General features: G+C 31.7%; 1 protein-coding gene across 2 annotated transcripts; it reads left to right on the top strand.

Annotated features, from left to right (window-relative positions):
• Positions 1 to 6588: 6588 nt before the first annotated feature.
• Positions 6589 to 17739, top strand: LOC11430367 (katanin p80 WD40 repeat-containing subunit B1 homolog KTN80.4). Of its 2 annotated transcripts, XM_003593432.4 has the most exons (18): positions 6589 to 6928; positions 7495 to 7625; positions 7717 to 7834; positions 8112 to 8338; positions 8433 to 8535; positions 9442 to 9512; positions 10103 to 10177; positions 10287 to 10430; positions 10606 to 10780; positions 11957 to 12460; positions 12888 to 12944; positions 13024 to 14168; positions 15534 to 15659; positions 15909 to 15983; positions 16132 to 16244; positions 16589 to 16705; positions 16799 to 16867; positions 17201 to 17739. In XM_003593432.4, the coding sequence occupies exons 1-18, from the start codon at positions 6904 to 6906 to the stop codon at positions 17259 to 17261; spliced, it is 3336 nt and encodes a 1111-aa protein (XP_003593480.2). In that variant the 5' UTR covers positions 6589 to 6903; the 3' UTR covers positions 17262 to 17739. The 2 variants fall into 2 exon arrangements, with proteins under 2 accessions (XP_003593480.2, XP_039686177.1); XM_039830243.1 differs by lacking the exons at positions 6589 to 6928; positions 7495 to 7625 and having other exon boundaries at positions 8107 to 8338.
• Positions 17740 to 19357: the final 1618 nt, after the last annotated feature.

Genomic DNA, 19357 nt, shown 5'->3' with positions numbered 1-19357 from the left:
AGGTTGTTAAAATTTTGCTTCTGTAACCAAAAAAATAAAATCATGTTAAAAGTAATATGTTTAATGTAAAATAGGACATACAATACATTAAGAATTAATACAGGTCAATCCGTTTAATCTGATCTGCATAAGTCCGCTTGTTAAACGGGTCGGATTGGCTCGTTCGTGAAAGATAACAAGTTGTGATACGTTAGTTCCATCGTATTAGTATGCGATTAAGAACCCATTTGTTGTAGTTTTTTTAAAATAAAAAATAATCACTTTTAAGAATATTATATCCATTTGTTGCATCTTTTTAAAAAAATCATAATTTAAAAAAATTTAAAAACAACTTCAAATGAGAAGTAGTTAAGAGCAGTTTCTCAAAAATATTTTTTTTTTGGAGGAGAGGGATAATATGAATTAAAAGATTGAACTGATTTGTCCTCGTGAGTTTAGCTCAGTTGGTAGGGACAATGCATAATATATGCAAGGTTCGGATTCAAACCCCGACCACCATAAAAAAAAAGATTGAACTAATTTTGTAACAAAAAATCACTTTTATATAGCTGTATCAAAACAAACTAAATTATTTCTTAAAAAAAAAATTATTAGGGTAAACAAATATAAAATAAATTTTATTTTTTCATAAAATATCTATAAAATAATCACTAAAAGAGCAAATCTCTAGACCATAAAAAGTTTTAAAAAAAAATATTAAACAACTAAAAAACAAAGGCTCGATGCATGCTCAAAGTTCAATATAAGTGTAAGATCAAACATTATATATGATCGTCTTTGAAAGGCTATAATGATATTGGTCTCTGTCCTAAAAAAACTCCACATGAGAATTGTGACAAAATGTAGAGAAATTCAACATTGAGAAACGATATCCCGTTATTGAGTATTGCATTGATATTAGTAAAATTAAATGAATCTACTGCGACTTTTTTTTTTTGTGGTGGTCGAGATTTGAATCTCGAACCTTACATATATTATGCATTGTTCATATCAACTGAGCAAAGCTCACGAGGATCTACTACAACCTTTGAATCCAGAGAAGAAAATAAAATTTGTGAAGCTAGATCTTTAATCCACTTAGAGCCTTAAGGATCCCAAAAGCTTCACCTACTTACACTTCCATGGTTGTAGCCATGTTGTCTTTGTACAAAAAATAATCATTAGAGATAACACTCACCTTAGAATACTCGGATTCCACTTCCAAATTTTAGTCTTTCACCTTACTCTTTGTTTCAAAATTGGATTCGTTTTGCAAATACTCCTCCAAAGATAAATTGAGTTTGAACCCCATGAGGCCTCTAATAAAGAAATTTGAACGGTGAGATACATAGCTTTGAAAATCTGAGCAACAAAGATAATTCAGGTTACACATTAAACACCAACGTTGCTATTCCTTAACTATTCTATAAGGAGAAATGATATTTGTACAATCAATTTGTGACAACTTTTGTACAACTTTCTCTCTCATACTCACATGATGATCTTATCATCTCTCTTCCTTTTTCTCTCTCCATTATTTTTGACCAATAAGAAGAGAGAAAAACAAGGTTGTTACTAAAGTTGTCATGGAATGGATGTACAAATATCATTGCTCTTCTACAAGGTTATACATAGCTTTAAAAATATAAGGGTTTCGAAATCCCATACATCCATCTTTCTTGCTCGTAGATAATTTGTCCCAAAATAGCCACTTCACACCTTTATTTTTGTTCCCTTCATTGCACCACCCAAAAGAATTGATCATATGATTTATTTTGTCTCCAAGAGATGAAAGAGTTTGATCATGACCTTTTTACTCGCTTTAGATAAAGATTTGGCCCCCTCCTTACTAGATCTTCTTCCACACTCTATCTTTAATGAATTCAACTTAATCCCTTCTGGTAATCTAATTATGGAAGGAGGACCAAGGTACTTACCAATACCTAAACAAATATTAACCTGAAGAATTTTCCCTGTGCTAGCACGCGTTGTTTTGTCCACATTATAATAATGGAAGAATAAAATGCATGATATATAATTAGATAGGTGACTTTTGTATGTTATTGCTCTCAGGCTTTGCCGTCTGTTGTGATATGTCAAGTATGGGTTAAAGTTCATATTGAATGAAATAGTTGACGTTGAACAACATAAGTGAGAAAACTCAAAATTCAATACATTAAAGTTTTGGGTTGACAAGCAATGTCAAACTCACTTGTGTGGTTGCTCTTGTTTTATGATCCATTGGTAAAGTGAAATCAGATCCAAGTATATTAGATTATTGTATCAAAAGTTTGTTTGACGGTGCTGTTAGGAAGCGTTTTTCATTGGTTAGTAACGAGGGTACACTTACAGTGATGTGAGATATTCACATTTGAAAGGAAATAGTTGAAATTCAAGTGACTCGTTAGTGCCACATTGAGTTAAATGAATAATATCTAAAAAAAAGACTCATGAGTGCGTGGATGAATCATGAAAATTTGACATCATTTTTTCTTTCAAAACTTTAGAATGATGTCAAATTTTTTGATGGTATTATTGATCATTAACTTGTTGATACTTCTTACACTCTTGTAAATACACTTTTGAGTGCGTGGATGAATCCTAAATCTACGACGGTTGATATAGGTATCATGCAATGTGAATTGATTTAGATGCAATCATGATCATATCCAATTGGCACTTGGAAACCGCCTAATCGAGGATCTCAAGACATTTTTAATTTTTCCTTAAAATAAATTTTTTAAGATTTAAATCTACATCGTCCGACCTTAATTGAACAACTTCGAGCATACTGATCACATAACTACACTGATTTTTGAGTGCATTGAAACCTAGTCCATACAACGTATAGATTTATTTTACCTCTTATTTTGCCACACTAGACATGGGAGAAAAAGGGACTTTAATTGTACTTAATTTAGGCTACATTATGGTTCACGGCAACAACATGGACTTTTTAAATAAAAAAAAAAGCATTGTACAATTACCATTCAATATTCTTCAACCGATTGATTAATTTGAAGACACCAATATCTAAACGTTTGGATTTGATTAAAAAAGACATTTAATATATCCTTGAACCGATTAATTTGATGACACTAATTGCAATATCTTACTCAATTGATATATGTCTTTATAGAGACACTTATACTTCTTTAAGTAGACAACCATTAATTATCCGATATGGTTATATTCGTATTCATAATTTGAAATCTACCTAGTAGTATTCTTTTGTGTGTCTCATCTTCCAACTCAATTACTTGAGCTGCCATCTTAGAACACATGATTTGAAATTGTCTTTTTACCCGCTAGCTAACAAAAGAACAAGAACGGTGTTCCATAAAATATAAAAAAACAATATAGCTACTAGAGTCGGATTGTTCATGCAACTAACTATTTTAATGTAGTTGATATATGTCCATCCATGTTTCTAAGGATGTTGAAATTTGGGATATCTCGTTGAGTGTTTTCTCTAAAACAATGAATAATTGTGGACCAAGAAAGGAAGATTGTATTATAAGGAATCTCTTTTTGTTCGATATAAGTCCTTTTCGTGCATTTTATTCTCTTTAATTTACTCAATGCTCGATTGTTAGTTAAATTACTTATTAAATAATTAGGTAGATATTGGATAGACTAAGATTATTCGTAAATATATTTAGTTAAGATTCAATGGTAAGTTTTATGGAATTAATTTGTATATAGTAAAGTTTCTTTACACATCTTGTCAAAAAAAAAAAAAAATTCTTTACTCATGTATACAACCATTTCTATATACTCCATTGATACTAACACATACAAGACACCATTAATTAAAAAAAGGTCATAAAGCAAGTCAGCTATTCTTTTCTCACGTGATCAAATACTTGAATATTTCATCAATCCCAAAATATAAGTCATTTTAAAAAGAAAAAGACGTCCTTAAACCTTAAATCATTCTATCAATTAAATATTATTGTTATTTTTTTCCTATTATATCATTAATATTTTATTACTCTCTTTTATTTTAATTATTTTTTTTATCAATAATGAAGAATAATTATGTAAAATAACTCATAATTTCTATTTCTCGTACATAATTAATTAAGTTTTTTAGGGTCAAAATTAATTAAGTTCTTGGTCAAACAACTTATAATTTATGAAGGAGGAGGAGTATTATTATTTTGACCAAAATATTAATTATATTTTGAAGGGATATTAATTATTATTATTATTACTATTATTAAGGTCTTACTAACGAGTATTTTTTGAACATTCTTTAAGCATTTTAAATTTAAAAAAGTTAGATATTTTTAATTTTTAATAAATTAAATACACATAATTTTACAAATACTTATTATCTATAATCTTTAAATAGTGTTTTAAAAGCACCGGTTAACATTATCCTTGTTATTGTCAAAAAAGCATTTTCCTTATTGTTGTTTCAAATGAAAATCCATTGAAAAAAAAGGTAAAATTCCAGTAGACCACTAGAAATGACACGTCACCTACGAATAGACAGGATACATGCAACATCAAGAAATAAAGGGTTCTTGGGTCCAGAAAAACCTGTAGCCATGAAATTTGAAATAAGAGAGTTATTTTTCGATCGAATTTTATTTTTTATTTTAATAATAATAAAATTATTACTTTTAAAAGTAAAAACGTTTTTCCTTAAAAAAAGAAGTAAAAACGTATTAAAAATAATTTCAATGAGCTGAAATAAACAAGATCTAAAACACATTTTTTTCTTTTTGCTTAAGTAGACTAACAACTAGAGAAATTTACCTAAAGATAAACAAGTAAGGTGTTTGAAATTCGAACTTCGGTCCTGCATATAATATGTATTATCCATTGTCAAGTGAACTAAACTCACAAGAACATATCTAAAACACATTTAATTCTGTCAATATTTTTTTATTACAATTTTTATTGCATTTTTAAGTTGACACACAAAGAACAAGTCTTGCTTAAGCACAAACACAAATAAAAAGTGCTTAGATACACTCACATGAATGGAAGAAAATAAATAATAAAGAATTTAGTTTCATTATTCAATTATTTTTTCTTTTAATTTTTTTAAGATATGTTTATGTGGCTAACCACTTTTTATTTGTGTTGCTATATAAATATTTCTCCCTGACAAAACTGAATAGGTTAAGTGGTACAATTATCAATTGAGTTTTCGAATAAAAGCATTTTAAAATGCAATATGATTATCTTTTTCCAAGCTAATATAAAAAAATATTTTGTTAAATTGTATTTTTTTACGCAATCAAAATTGTTTTTTCTTTGCTTACTGACTTATTGTTGGTTTGTTTATCACTTGAAAGAGAGATTTATTGCAAATCAACGTGTCGTTTTTTTTTATATATATAAATAGATGCTGATGCATCATTTCATTAGATAAAACAAAAAAAGAGTACAAGAAAGAAAAGGGAGACTATACCTAAATCTTTTCAAAATGTGTTAAATCTAAAGTTGGGTATTCCCAACATATTCGTAGTGTACTCTCCTCTAATGAAAATTGTTCTTTTCTTTGCTTACCGACTTACCGTTGGTTTGTTTATCACTTGAAAGAGAGATTTATTGCAAATCAACGTGTTGTTTTTTTTTTTTTTTTTTTTTTTTTTTTTTTTTTTATAAACAGATGCAGATGCATCATTTCATTAGATAAAACAAAAAAAAGAGTACAAGAAAGAGAAGGGAAACTATACCAAAACCTTTTCAAAAGATGTTAAATTTAAAGTTAGGCATTTCCAACCAAATCAACGTGTCGTTGCTCCGCACATTCAATTCATAAAAGGAAAAATGAAAATAATAATAATAATAATATTTTTTGAGAGATAATAATAAAATAAAAACATAGAGAAAAGGTAGTATATTTAATTTCTTATTACCTTTATGGACGAAGTGATAATCATAATTTTTTTTGTGTATAAAGTATTCATGAGTGTAACTGCGTGTTAATCTACATTTTCAAAGTTATATTCAAACTCACAATATTTATTTAAGTAGAAGAAAAGTCGATTCTTAAATCGGATATCGAGTTTTTTTTAAAAAAAAGTAGAAGAAAAATCTCTTATCATTTGTTTATTAGTGTAAATGGAGTATTTTCTGTACGTCCAACTACAATGACTAATCTCTTAAGTTTTGTAGTATAACCTAAATCAGCGACAAACTATCTTTAAAAGTTGTTGTATATCTAAAGTTGGATTTGAATTGAGACATATCTCATCTAAAACTTTTAAATAGACAATGATCATTTAGAATTCAGATATGATAAAATTCTAAATTTGAATCGAGATGAATGTATCATAAGATAATTGTTAACTAGTGCGCAGTTAAAGATTTTAAATGATAAATTTTTATAAAAGTTTGTATAATCAATGCAATGAAAATTGAAAAATTTAATATTTTTAAAGACTAATTATTTAATTTAAAATATTTAAAGAAAAAAACCATTTAATTACTATTTGTTGGTTGAAAATTGAAAAATTTAATATTTTTAAAGACTAATTATTTAATTTAAAATATTTAAAGAAAAAAAAAACCATTTAATTAATATTTGTTGGTACAGACAGAAAAACATTTAATTATTACAATTGGAAAAATAAAAAGGAAAGAGAAATAAATTCTTTCTGTGTAAGTAGTTCTAAGTTCATCTAAGAGTTGAATCTGAATTATTCTCTTTTTAAATCAATATTATAAAATATTTTTCAGACAATTTTTCATTCTGACATATACAATCCAATTCCTAACTTCTGCTTCGGATTTCATCTTTTTCCATTCACCTAACAAAACAAAACTGCTTCTCAAACGTGCTTCTTCAAGAAGCAGAAAAAGTCATTTTTGAAGTCGACCCAAGTCATCAATTGCTGCTTTGATTCAGAAAGGAGTTTTTTTTCAGCTCAAGAAGCTGGTTTCATAGGTGCCCATCAAAAAATGGCAAAACGTGGCTACAAAATTCGTATCCTTTTTTATTTTCTTATAAATGTATTATGCTTGATGAAATTGCTTATCTGGAACTGATTCAACTTTTATTTTATTTTTTTGTTAAGAAATAATTTAAATCAAATAAAGTTAGGTACTTTGTATTGAAGTCTATTTTTTAAATTTTTTTAAGCTTTTGGTTTTCTGATTTGAGAGGACAAGTTTTGATGTAATCTGTTTGTTTTCTGGGAAAATCAGTGAAGCAAATTTTTTTGAAGTTGCTGTGAAAAGTTTAATTTTTTTTTAATATTTTAATTTCTGAAAATTGTTGCAAAAGTTAATGGGAGCTTGAAGATTTTGCCTTTGATTTCTGGTTTTATCTGTTCTTTTTTATTTCAATCATTTGAAAACATTCAGCTTTTTTCATCTTAATGAAAGTCATAATTTTTTTTATATGATGATGTGAATTTTGTTGGTTAAGCTTAAAAAGGTGATTTTTAATTTATTGGTGGTGTTGAATCTTTGTTTTTTATGTTCATCTGATTTTGTAAGTTGTTGAGTGTATTTGTTGATAATGTGATTTCCTGAGCCAATTAACTTCAGAGGAATTTGTAGCTCATTCAAGCAATGTAAATTGTTTAAATATTGGGAAGAAGGCGTGTCGTCTTTTCGTTACAGGAGGGGATGATCACAAGGTCAATTTGTGGACTATTGGCAAACCAACTTCTCTATCGGTCAGTGCTATTGCTGCCTTTGTTTTTTGAGCATTTCAATCATTTTAAGTGTGACCTAATAACAATGCTGACTTAGTTTGATTATATGCAGAGCTTGTCTGGTCATACTAGCCCGGTCGAATCGGTTACATTTGATTCGGGAGAAGTGTTAGTTCTTGCTGGATCGACATCGGGTGTGATAAGGCTCTGGGATTTGGAAGAATCAAAGAGTAAGTTAAATCTTTAATTAGTCTACGACTTCATGATGATCTTGGGATATACAATGACCTAGAATGATGTTTATTTATGGAGCATTAGAGTGTAAGCTAGGGAAATGAAAACTTGCCGATCATAAACTTAGACATTTATTTGATGCAAGAACTATGAATTTAGCTATCTACATTGCATACATAACCTTAAAAGGGGAATCCATAAGTACCATTTTAAGTTTCAGTTTCCAAAATTTATTAATATGCTTTAATATTTGTCATTGTTCTTGAAGTATAGTGGTTCGCACTGTTGCCGGGCACAGATCCAATTGCACTTCTGTTGAGTTTCATCCATTCGGTGAGTTTTTTGCATCCGGCTCCATGGACACTAATCTAAAGATTTGGGACAACCGGAAAAAAGGATGTATTCATACATACAAGGGTCATAGCCAAGGTATCAGTACTATCAAATTCACTCCGGATGGCCGTTGGGTAGTATCTGGTGGTTTTGATAATGTTGTAAAGGTAATACTACATACATTTATAAGTCCTTCGCAGTACACCTTGCAATAGATTTATTACAGTTTTCGTATTAATAAACCACATCACAAATTTACAGGTCTGGGATCTAACTGCTGGAAAGCTCTTGCATGACTTCAATTTCCATGACGGACACATTACGTCCTTAGATTTCCATCCACTTGAGTTTCTTCTGGCTACAGGTGATTTAGCGACTTTTGAACGATTGGTTGGGATGCTCTAGAGTGGTAGATGTTTATGTCTGCAATATCTATATCTAATTTCATAATCACTTACTTTAACGGTATTGAGTATTGATACATAGAAAAAATCTCTTATAAATGAGTGATATATAATATAAATTCTAGTGCTCTAAATGAAAATTTAATGAGTGATATATAGTATACTTCACCTGGGGGGGATTCTGGAGACAACGACTTCTCAATCAAGGATTACCATGGAAACTTTTGGTCCAATTGCTCAACTTAGGGCCATCAAAAACAGCAAGAGTTTTATGGAAATTTAATTTAAAATAGCTTAATATCAGCAAGATGCCAAGATCTAATAATGGGGGAAAGTTTCACTCTTCATTTTATTCAGGACCACTTTTTGTTCACTCCTTTCCAGACTTGTATTTATAACTTAAACCTAAAACTTTTAACTTTCTGAGATTTCGAATCAACCTGCATTAATTCTAACTGCGCCTAGGTCGATTATATCTTTCACATATCGTTTATCTCATGACTATCTAACCACAACAATTATGCATGCAAAACCTATCTATAATTATTTCTGTGCTCTCTCACCCTAATTAATTATCAAATCCTCAGCCCTATCTTGCCTAGAAATTAATAGAAAAATCAAACTTAAAAGAATGAGGATAAATATGGTTGATCTCATGTAAAAATTTCATTGTACTATCTGATAGGAAAATTAAAAATAAACATTAAAGATCCTATTCTATCTCCCATAGTAATAATGTCAATGTGTTATTTTTTTATAGCTGTGCCTTCCCTATCTTTGAAAATGTTTCAATCATCTTTTCTATACATATATAACTATGAAGTTTTTGAAAAAACAATTATTCAAGTTCTCAAACGGTTTTGCAGGTTCAGCAGATAGAACAGTCAAATTCTGGGATTTAGAATCCTTTGAACTGATTGGATCTGCTCGACGTGAGGTATTTTAACCAGCTGATCTTTGTTCTTGAGAAAACTATTATGTTCACATATTGTATGCTATATCTTTTGCTTGTTCTACTCTTATATTTCTCCACAACACCTATAGACAAATTTCAAACTACTATTAGTACTACTTGAGTGCTAACTCGTACCATTCTGGACACTTCTTTAGTTTGTCACTTTACACTATCGTAATGGTCAAGAACATCACTCCATTTACTGAAATTGTTAGGGTTCAAGTTTTCCTTAATACATTTTGATAGTACAATACATTTTCTTAATTTTAAACATATGGATGCCTAAAATGCTCTTGCATTTTATGTATACGATAAATATTCTGATGTTTCAACGTTATTGCCTCTGAAGCCTGCTAAATGTCCACAAATCTATGTTGTGCTTTAACTGGCTTATCTGGTTTTTCTTCTAATGGAAGCTTTTACATTTATTCTCCCAAATGCATGGCATTACAGGCATAAACAATAAACTTCATCGATAAGTATAAATTGCATTGCTTTTAATTTATATCACTTTTTTTTTTTGTGATGGTTCTTATTACTTATCTGAAGTACATTATATTACTTATTATTAGGCCACAGGTGTACGCTCAATGGCTTTTCATCCTGATGGAAGGACCCTATTTAGCGGACATGAAGATGGTTTGAAGGTAAAAAACTGTTGCAAAATATTTATTATATTTAGAATATAGAATAAATATAGCAGACATGTATCAGGATAAAGATAAAGATGTCATTTGCAAAACTCATATATTGCAGGTGTTTTCATGGGAACCCGTTATTTGCCATGACACTGTTGATATGGGATGGACAAAACTTGGTGATCTTTGCATTCACGATGGCAAACTTTTAGGGTGCTCATACTACCGAAACTCTGTTGGAGTTTGGGTAGCAGATATATCGGTGAGACCCATTATCATTTAGATATGTTCTTGCTTTTAGTTTTTATCTTGAAGCATCATCTTTCTGCTATAAATATATATTTGGCATACATATTATTCTGCAACGAAGAATGTTTTGAGATGCACATGCTCTTCTCTGTTATCCCTTATTCTGAGTGGTAGTTTCAATGTGTCAGCTTATTGAGCCGTATGGGGATGGCTTGGATCTGAAGAAAGATATCGGCACAGAGCAGAAACATAGTCTTAAGGGAAGTAAATTGGAAAATGTAGAGGTTGATGTAGGACCAACTGCTGGGTTTCGCAGCATATCTCCTGATGAGTCAAAAGAAATAAAGAATATATATATCGACTGTAAGCCACTGCTTTTTTTTGTTTTTCCTAAGTTGCTTTTGAAATTTGAAGTTCAGTATTAATTATCTGTGTTATTGCTGCATTTAGTGAAAGTATTATATCCCACTATATTCTTTCACTTAAAGGTATTAATTTCTCAATTGTCACAGTAAAATAAATAATTTCTCAAATTGTCTTCTAAATTTCATTACTGGAAACTGTTCTGCTATATTTTGCAAGTCTCTAGCTTTCTTGAAAGTGTTGAGTATTTCCATTTTGGTGTTGGTTAATTTCATAAGCCTAACTTGTATTGACTTTTTAATGGTTTAGTTGTAAGCTGTATGTGCCACCTCTCATGATGTTGATTTAAGTTCGGTTTAAATTTGGATTTGTTGAAGTTCAATAGAGTCTGCTCCATATAGTACGGATGAAGATTCTTAGAATTTGGGTTGAGTCTAACTCAACTTTACAAAACTAGCTTTTAGAGTGAGGGATATCTCCCACCGATGAATTCAATTTCGCGCCTTATCACATCTAATGTGGGACTCTTAGTGCACACGCCTCATGCTTAGGATTGGACATCTGGAGTGTGACCTGAGTAGCCCGATCGCGGGCTTCCCATCTAATCTTGGATAGGCTCTTATAACATCTAAAATTTGGGTTGGGTCTAATTCAACCCCCACAAACCGACTTGTAGAGTGAGTGAGGGATGTCTCCCACATATAATATCATTTTCAGGCCTTGTCTCAGTGTGGGACTCTTAAAACACCCCATCACGCCCAGGAGTGGACATCTGAAGCGTGACCCAAGTGGATTTTGGATAGGCTCTGATACCATCTTAAAATTTGGGTCGAGTCTAACTCAACTCCTACAAAACTGGCTTGTAGAGTGAGGGATGCCTACCACATATAAACTCATTTTCAGACCTTATCCAATATGGGATTCTTAACAAAGATGAATTGGTAGAATTCTACCATTACATCAATGGGTTGTTTTAAGGAACGATGTACAAACAATTTTCTTGAAGTGACTCAATCTGGAATCTTAAATTTACTTGCAAGCAAACTAATGAATTTCTTGACATGCTGAATGCATTTCAAGGGGATACGAACATGTTTTTCTGGTGTCTATGCATTTATGATTCTGATTACTTTGGTGATTGTGAATCTAATAAATTGTTTCTTTTTATGTATAAAGCTTCTGGTGGGAAGCCTGTTTCTTTACAAAGATCAGCATCTTATCATTCTGCAAAAGTAGATCTCGCAGAGGAATCCAAGGAAATTTATGACTTGGAAACGTTGAAGCAGAATCCTGCAACAAAAGTTCATGTAAAATCAAATGAACAAGAAACTAGAAAATCTATAATCGTGCCAAACATTCCTGATTCTAAGGACTCTGCTAAACCTGTAAAAGAAACCATCACTTTTTCAAAGACAAAACCCGGGATGTTACTTAAACCAGCTCATGTACGGAGAGCATCCACGGGCAGATTTGATGTTGATAGGTTTTCTGATGTGAATTCTAGAACTTTTTGCGATACTGCAAGTAAATTAGACAGTGCGAAATTTCCTAAGTTTGAAAGTTATGTTGGATCTCAGAATGAAGTCAAAGAATCTTGTGAAGATAAACATCCTATCAAGAATGTCACAGACAAGTCAAACAAAACTGTGTCTCCATACAAAATTTTCAACCTGGCAAAACGTAAGTTTTTCGTGTTAAACAACTTGGCAGATTAAAAATGCAAGTAACCACTGATTATATTTCCTTATCCTATTCTTCTTGTCTCTTTTATGCAGTCTACATTTCCTCTTATAGAATGAGTTCTCTCTCAGTCATATCATGTGTAGATTGTTATTTGAAATCATTTCTCCCATAATAGCCAAGTTCTAATCATATTTTGTTTCTCATCCTTTCATTATAATACCATATATTTACACTAAGACCTTGCTTGTGAAATCTTTCAACTTACACAATGTTATCTAAGACTCTTAATAAATAAGATCTTTTAGAGATGTGAGCAGGTGTATATTCTAACAAGTAGCTTGTTTAGTAAACGAGCTGGACGGCTAATGCATAAGTTCATTCAATCAGTGATTTGTTGCGTCTTTGACTTTCTGATTTGTTTCAGGTGTTGAGTCCTCTACTTGCAATGAAGAAATTACTCCAGTTAAATATGTGAATGGAGGTTTGTTTTTCTTTAAACATGTAGTTTTGAAATGTAGAGAGCCAAGGAAAACTGATTTTTTTATATTTTATTATTGCAGTTGCTGTTGTACGAGGAAGAACCCGTTCTCTGGTTGAGAGATTTGAAAGAAGAGAAATAGTTCAAGTCAATGAAGATGAAATTAATGCACCCCTTCCCACAATAAATGAAGCAGGGGTAAATATTCATAATGAAGATCAAACTAATTCATACCCCACTTCGGTATTTGAGAGGAAAGAAATAATTCCCTGCAACGAAGATCAAACTAGTGAAACTCCTTCTGTGGTATTCGAGAGGAAAGAAAAAATTCCTCGCAATGAAGATCAAACTAGCGAATCCCCCTCCACGGCATTTGAGAGGAAAGAAAGAATTCCTCGCAATGAAGTTCAAACTAATGCATACCCCCCTATGGTATTTGAGAGGAAAGAAAAACTTCCCCGCGATGAAGATCAAACTAATGAATCTCCCTCCTCGGTGTTTGAGAGGAAAGAAAAAATTCCCCGGGATGAAGGTCAAACTAATGCATCCCCCTCTACAGTGTTTGAGATGAAAGAAAGAATTCCCCGCAGTGAAGTTCAAACTAATGCACCCCCCTCCGTGGTATTTGAGAGGAAAGATAGAATTCCCCGTACTGAAGTTCAAACAAATGCACCCCCTTCCACGGTGTTTGAGAGGAAAGAAAGAATCCCCCGTGATGAAGTTCAAACTAATGCATCCCCCTCTACGGTATTCGAGAGGAAAGAAAGAATTCCCCGCATTGAAGTGCAAACTAATGCATCCTCCTCCGTGGTGTTTGAGAGGAAAGAAAGAATTCCCCGCAATGAAGTTCAAGCTAATGCACCCCCCTCCACGGTATTTGAGAGGAAAGAAAGAATTCCCCGTAGTGAAGGTCAAACTAATGCATCCCCCTCCATGGTGTTTGAGAGGAAAGAAAGAATTCCTCGCAGTGAAGTTCAAACTAATGCACCCCCATCCTTGGAGAGGAAAGAAAGAATTCCCCGCAATGTAGTTCAAACTAACGCATCCCTCACCTTGGTATCTGAGAGGAAAGAAAGAATTTCCCGCAATGGAGTTCAAGCTAACGCATCCCTTGCCATGGTATCTGAGAGGAAAGAAAGAATTCCCCGCAATGAAGATCGAAACAATTTTCCCTCCATTCCTAACACACCATCTGACATTGATGAATCTCCTAGTCCTAACATACCGGTAATTTTTATCTCAACTTTCACTGTAGCTTGTACGTTTTAGTTAAAAATCTGTATACTATATGTAGATCCAAGTTTATAGCTTCTAGCCTGCAACTATCCCATTGAGATTTTGGTAGGCTTGATAATTTGATATATATAATTTTGGTCAGTTGTTTATTTTACCCCAAAAGATTTAAATTCTGTAATTTAACATGATATCAGTAAAATATGTATGTTTCTTGGTTCTTTCTTTTTCTTGTGCATATATTATTGGTTGCTTTTGTTTTATTGCGTAGTATAAGTATTTAGGATGGTCTTATGAGATTAACCTCCTCTAAGGTCGATAGGACATGTTTTACCAATTATTTTCCTTCAAATTTGGGGCTTAAGCTTTTAGGCCTATGGTGCTGGTCAGACACCATGCTAAAAAGATAGGAAGCAATGGAAAGGTTGAAATCTGAACAGAGAGGATGTTGAAAAAGATTCTTCGTATGTGGTCACATTCCTCAGAGTGGTTGGGTTATATATAGCAACTCTAAACCTCTCTATATTTACCATTCATACAAGCCTGAGAAATCATACTTTTTAGTTGAAAGTATAGTACAATGAATCACCTCTTTACTCCTGGAGACTTTCATCATTACTTTTTATTTCTTAACACTCCTCAAGCTGGAAGCTTAGTTGCAATAGGAAACCCAAACTCATCAAAGTAAAAAAAGCTTCAAAATTAGGCACTAATTTGGTATATTTTCTAATAGAGAGTAACATCTGAGCTTAAATAACAAGAAAATACAATTTCTAGGACTTTTAAAATTTATAGTATTTCAGGGACTAATCTTATAACACCATACAATTTAGAAATTATTTTTGGGGTTCGCTTAAAAACTAGACCTATCCAGAAATGGATTTTGGCAACAAACAAGTTTACTTTGTGCATCCAGATTGAACTGCAGTTTAAATACTACATTTTGCCAGTATACACTTTGGAGCAATTCCTAATTGATTATACATAGCCAAATAAAATGTAATTGCTTAAGTTGGTACTTCAGATTTAATTTCTTATACATAGAAAATATTATTTACTAAAACAAGCTCTATAATTTTACATGATGCCTCTATTTTAGAAATTAGCCTCTCAGGTCTTTTCTCTTGAATCCTTGCATGAAACATCCTAGTGGGATTTAGATAATTGCTCAATTGTCTTGCTTTTCTTTTTTTATTTCTCTGAATTTCACTGTTTTTTCATCTATAATGTACAAAATAGAAAATGAAATATCAATTTGAGAGAATGTGAGAGATATGACACAATCAGGTTCTCTCGCTTTCACACATTTTTGCTTTGGGTTCAACTAGTCGTGTTTATTCTGTTGCATAATTTTTTCAGAAACTTGAACCTCAAGTTTCTCAAAGGGATTCAAGCAGTCCAAATGAAATGGCAATAATTGAAGGTCTGATGGAAACTCATGATGTAACATTAAGTAATCTCCGTTCACGGTTGACAAAATTACAGGTAATTTTAGCAAGTCATTAATATTAATATTTTTCGTTTGCATGTCTTTTTTAATTAATATACTCAAACTGTTTCGGTCTCTATAATCCTTAGCCATGGAACTTTCTGTGTTGTGTTTTGCTATAAGCTGACGTGTAACTATACTTTTTTCTCTTTGACAACACTAAAAGAAAAAAAAGATGATACAAATTGAAAACTGTTTGCAATTAACATCACTTACTGGTTAGTGATTGTAATGTGGATTTGTAGGTGGTTCGACATTTTTGGGAACGAAATGATATCAAAGGTGCTATCAGTGCTTTGAGAAAGCTGCCAGATCAATCTGTGAGTATTTCTTGAAGTCGTTGTATTTGCCGAGTCCCTTCAGTCGTTGGCTTGTTTTTGTTCTGTATCAGTGCTTTCTATTTTCTAACTAGAAATTAATGGCTTTCTTATTGAATATAGTCTTGAAAATAATTTCATCTTGATGCAGGTTCAAGCAGATGTTATTAGTGTCCTTATGGAAAAGATGGAGATTCTTACATTAGATTTACTTGCTTCCTTACTTCCTGTACTCACAGGTTTGCTGGATAGCAAGACCGAAAGGTAATTTTTCATTAATACGATGCCTTTGAAACTCATGATGGGAATTGAATGTGGGAAATGTTTTACGTCAACACATGATATTGACTCATAAGTATTTATCAGATCTGATGACATACAAACATTCATTCATTCAATCACATGCATATGATATTCAATAGGATGCAGATGAATGTTTCGCAAATAATTATTATAATTACATAATTGTTATTTGTGGTTTAAATAAAATAAAAATGTAAAAACGTGACGATGATTTTACGCTTTTATTTTATAAAAAATGTGAAGGCCACCATTGTAAACAGCAGAGTTGTGCATGTGAGTCCATTTACTCTATTCTTACTATGCAGACATGTAAAGGTGTCACTGGATATGTTGTTAAAGTTTGCGGCAGTTTTTGGTTCAACAATAACTGCAACCATTTCAGCACCTCCCTCTGTTGGGGTTGATCTTCATCGGGAGCAAAGGTGCACCTCGTTTTCACTTAATTTTCCTTTCTCTATCTTATGTAGTTTATTTATATGTCGACAAATCTAACTTGTTTGAAATCTCGAGGACAGGAGGGAATGCTGCAACGAGTGCTTTATGGAACTACAAAAAGTCCAAACAATTCTTCCAATGCTGATACGGTAATTTTGTAGTCTTCGGTGTTGCCAAGTAATATGTACATAATATCATATATTTGCATTTCTCGTCATGTCTCTCATATAACTTTTCTATGATTCTTTTATGCATCAATGAGATTTATGAAACAAGTACTATATCCATCCCATCGAGGGACTCATTCTTTCTTGCCTCTTATTTTCTTTTGGTTACTTAATTCAACAACTTAGTTGGCCTGTGAATGAGTTGAGTAAAATAATGATGCTTAGTAAACCTTCGAACAAAATTTTACTTCCCTTACGTTTTGATACAGAAACTGATATTTAGCTTCTATTTTTTCTCTTGATTATTTGATGCAGGAGGGGTGGTTTATTGGCCAAATCTTCCATGGAGCTAAATCTTGTTCTTCAACGATCGTAACAGAAGATGTTTATATGATGATCATTCAATTTGTGAAGGAGCAACTTGCTTTCATGTCGGATTGTTATTATCGTAGCGTATAACCTACAATTTTGTCTTGGTGGTTTTCTCTGTTAGTTGTTGTCATCACCGGCTTAGTTGATGGAATGAGACATTTATGATAGTTGAATGAGTTCTTTTGAAGATGGAATCAGCCATCCAAGGATATTTGTCTTCAACAATTCTGAAGGCTTGTGGTCCTAACTTCAATTCACTGATCAATGGTTATTGTTTGTATGTAAATCTTGTTTTTCTTCAATTTGTTGTTACTTCTTGTTATTAGTGGTAGTGTGATACTGACCCCTATATATTGCATTACTCCAAGTGGGGGCTTGGCTTTCAACAAATATATTAGATGTATGTAGTAGCTTTGCTTATTTCAATGTATATCTCATATTTTGTTCAATGAAATGGATTTTCGATTTTTTTGATTAAACTACTCTATATGTGTTGTGATTATTTTTTATTTACACACGTGGGGTTACTTTGACGATTATGTTCTTTTATTTATTTATGGGCTCTAACTACGCCCTAACATATCAAATATCTTTCCACTCTTTTTTCACATGAGACGTACGTCCGAGTAGACATGGCAACAAAGCCCATATCTATGGGTACCTACCTGAACCAAATTCAAATCGATGTGTTTTCCTCGTTTTGATTGAATTAGAGTTTTTCTTAATTTTAAAACACGGGTATGGAACGAGTAATGAGGATATAAGTACCAACCCTAAATTCATACTCAAACCTGTCCATAGAATTAAAGTTAAAATTAATAGTTTTGGAAATTAAGCTAAAATTATTTAGCAATTATTATTTTATTTTTATTGTCAGGTAGCCTAGTGGCTAGAATTCACCTTATAAGGTGAATAAGTGGGGTGTCTGAGGTTCGAACCTCGACCCCTGCATATAATAATGCATTGTTCTACCAACTGAGTTATGCTCACGGGACAATTATTTAGCAATTTATTAACTTAAAATCTATTTTTGGTTAGAAAAAGTTAAAGATGTTTGAAAAAATATTCTAGAAAAGCTCTACGTTTATTACTAATCAACGCATACTAATGAAATATTTAAAGTACATAATTTTTTGCAGTATTAAATAAGTTACCTGAATTAGCATATTATCCTTCAGAAAAATGAATTAGCATATTAAATTTTTTATAGTATGGATAAATTTCATAATTTAACATAATGAATAATTTTTTGAGTTTTTCTATTTACACCCCATGTTTTTCTGGTTACATCCAAATTTTATTAATTTTTTTTTATAATACCAAAATTGCCCTTTTATATAAATTTTCTTAAAACCCTAATTTTATTCATTGTCAGTGAGTTTCACCCTCTTTCACCCCACAAAACGATCGATCAAACAATTTGATGTTCAATATCAATCTCCATGAAAATTAAAGAGTGAATCAAAATATTTTTCATCCATACTCAATTGGATATAAGTAAGTGAATTTCTTCTTCTATTTGCTAGTTTCAATTTTTTTCCTTCAACTGCACTGATGCACTGTACGATTACGGTTTTAATTTACATTGACAAGGTTAACTTAAATTCAGTTTAAGTAGGTTCATGTAAGTAGGTTCATGTAAACATAAGTTTACATGAACCTATTTAAACTGAGTTAACATGAACCTACTTAAACTGAGTTTACATGAACATACTTAAACTAAGTTTACATGAACCTACTTAAACTGAGTTTACAAAATTGCATAATTGTGAATCGCAGAATAAGGAAAACACAAAATCAAAACTGAGAACCATAACAAGAAAAACACAATCGATTGAAGAACAACACTTGTTAACCTGATTTGCTTCGAATTTTCTTTGAAATCATGAATGGACGTGAGAAAGTATGGTTTTGAAAATCTTCGCAGAACACAATCGATCGATTGGAGAATTATGGCTTTGGAAGAAGGGTTTTGGGGTGTAACCAAAAAAGAAGGAATAGGCTTTTTGAAAATCAAATTTTATGAAAGGGTAATCTTATCATTTTAGGGTGCAACCATGATTAACTAGGGTGCAAGTAGAAAAACTCTAATTTTTTTAT

This window comes from Medicago truncatula, chromosome 2 (genome assembly GCF_003473485.1).
Source record: "Medicago truncatula cultivar Jemalong A17 chromosome 2, MtrunA17r5.0-ANR, whole genome shotgun sequence".
NCBI lineage: Eukaryota > Viridiplantae > Streptophyta > Magnoliopsida > Fabales > Fabaceae > Medicago > Medicago truncatula.
The sequence above is the reverse complement of the archived record's forward strand: the minus strand, read 5'-3'. Positions and strand labels throughout refer to the sequence as shown.

Bases quoted from the DNA above. Each gene is read 5' to 3' on its own strand.
- LOC11430367 (XM_003593432.4), top strand. From the start codon at position 6,904: ATGGCAAAACGTGGCTACAAAATTC. The intron at 15,660-15,908 runs GTAATTTTAGCA...GTGGATTTGTAG, and splicing joins CACGGTTGACAAAATTACAG to GTGGTTCGACATTTTTGGGA. The intron at 15,984-16,131 runs GTGAGTATTTCT...ATCTTGATGCAG, and splicing joins GAAAGCTGCCAGATCAATCT to GTTCAAGCAGATGTTATTAG.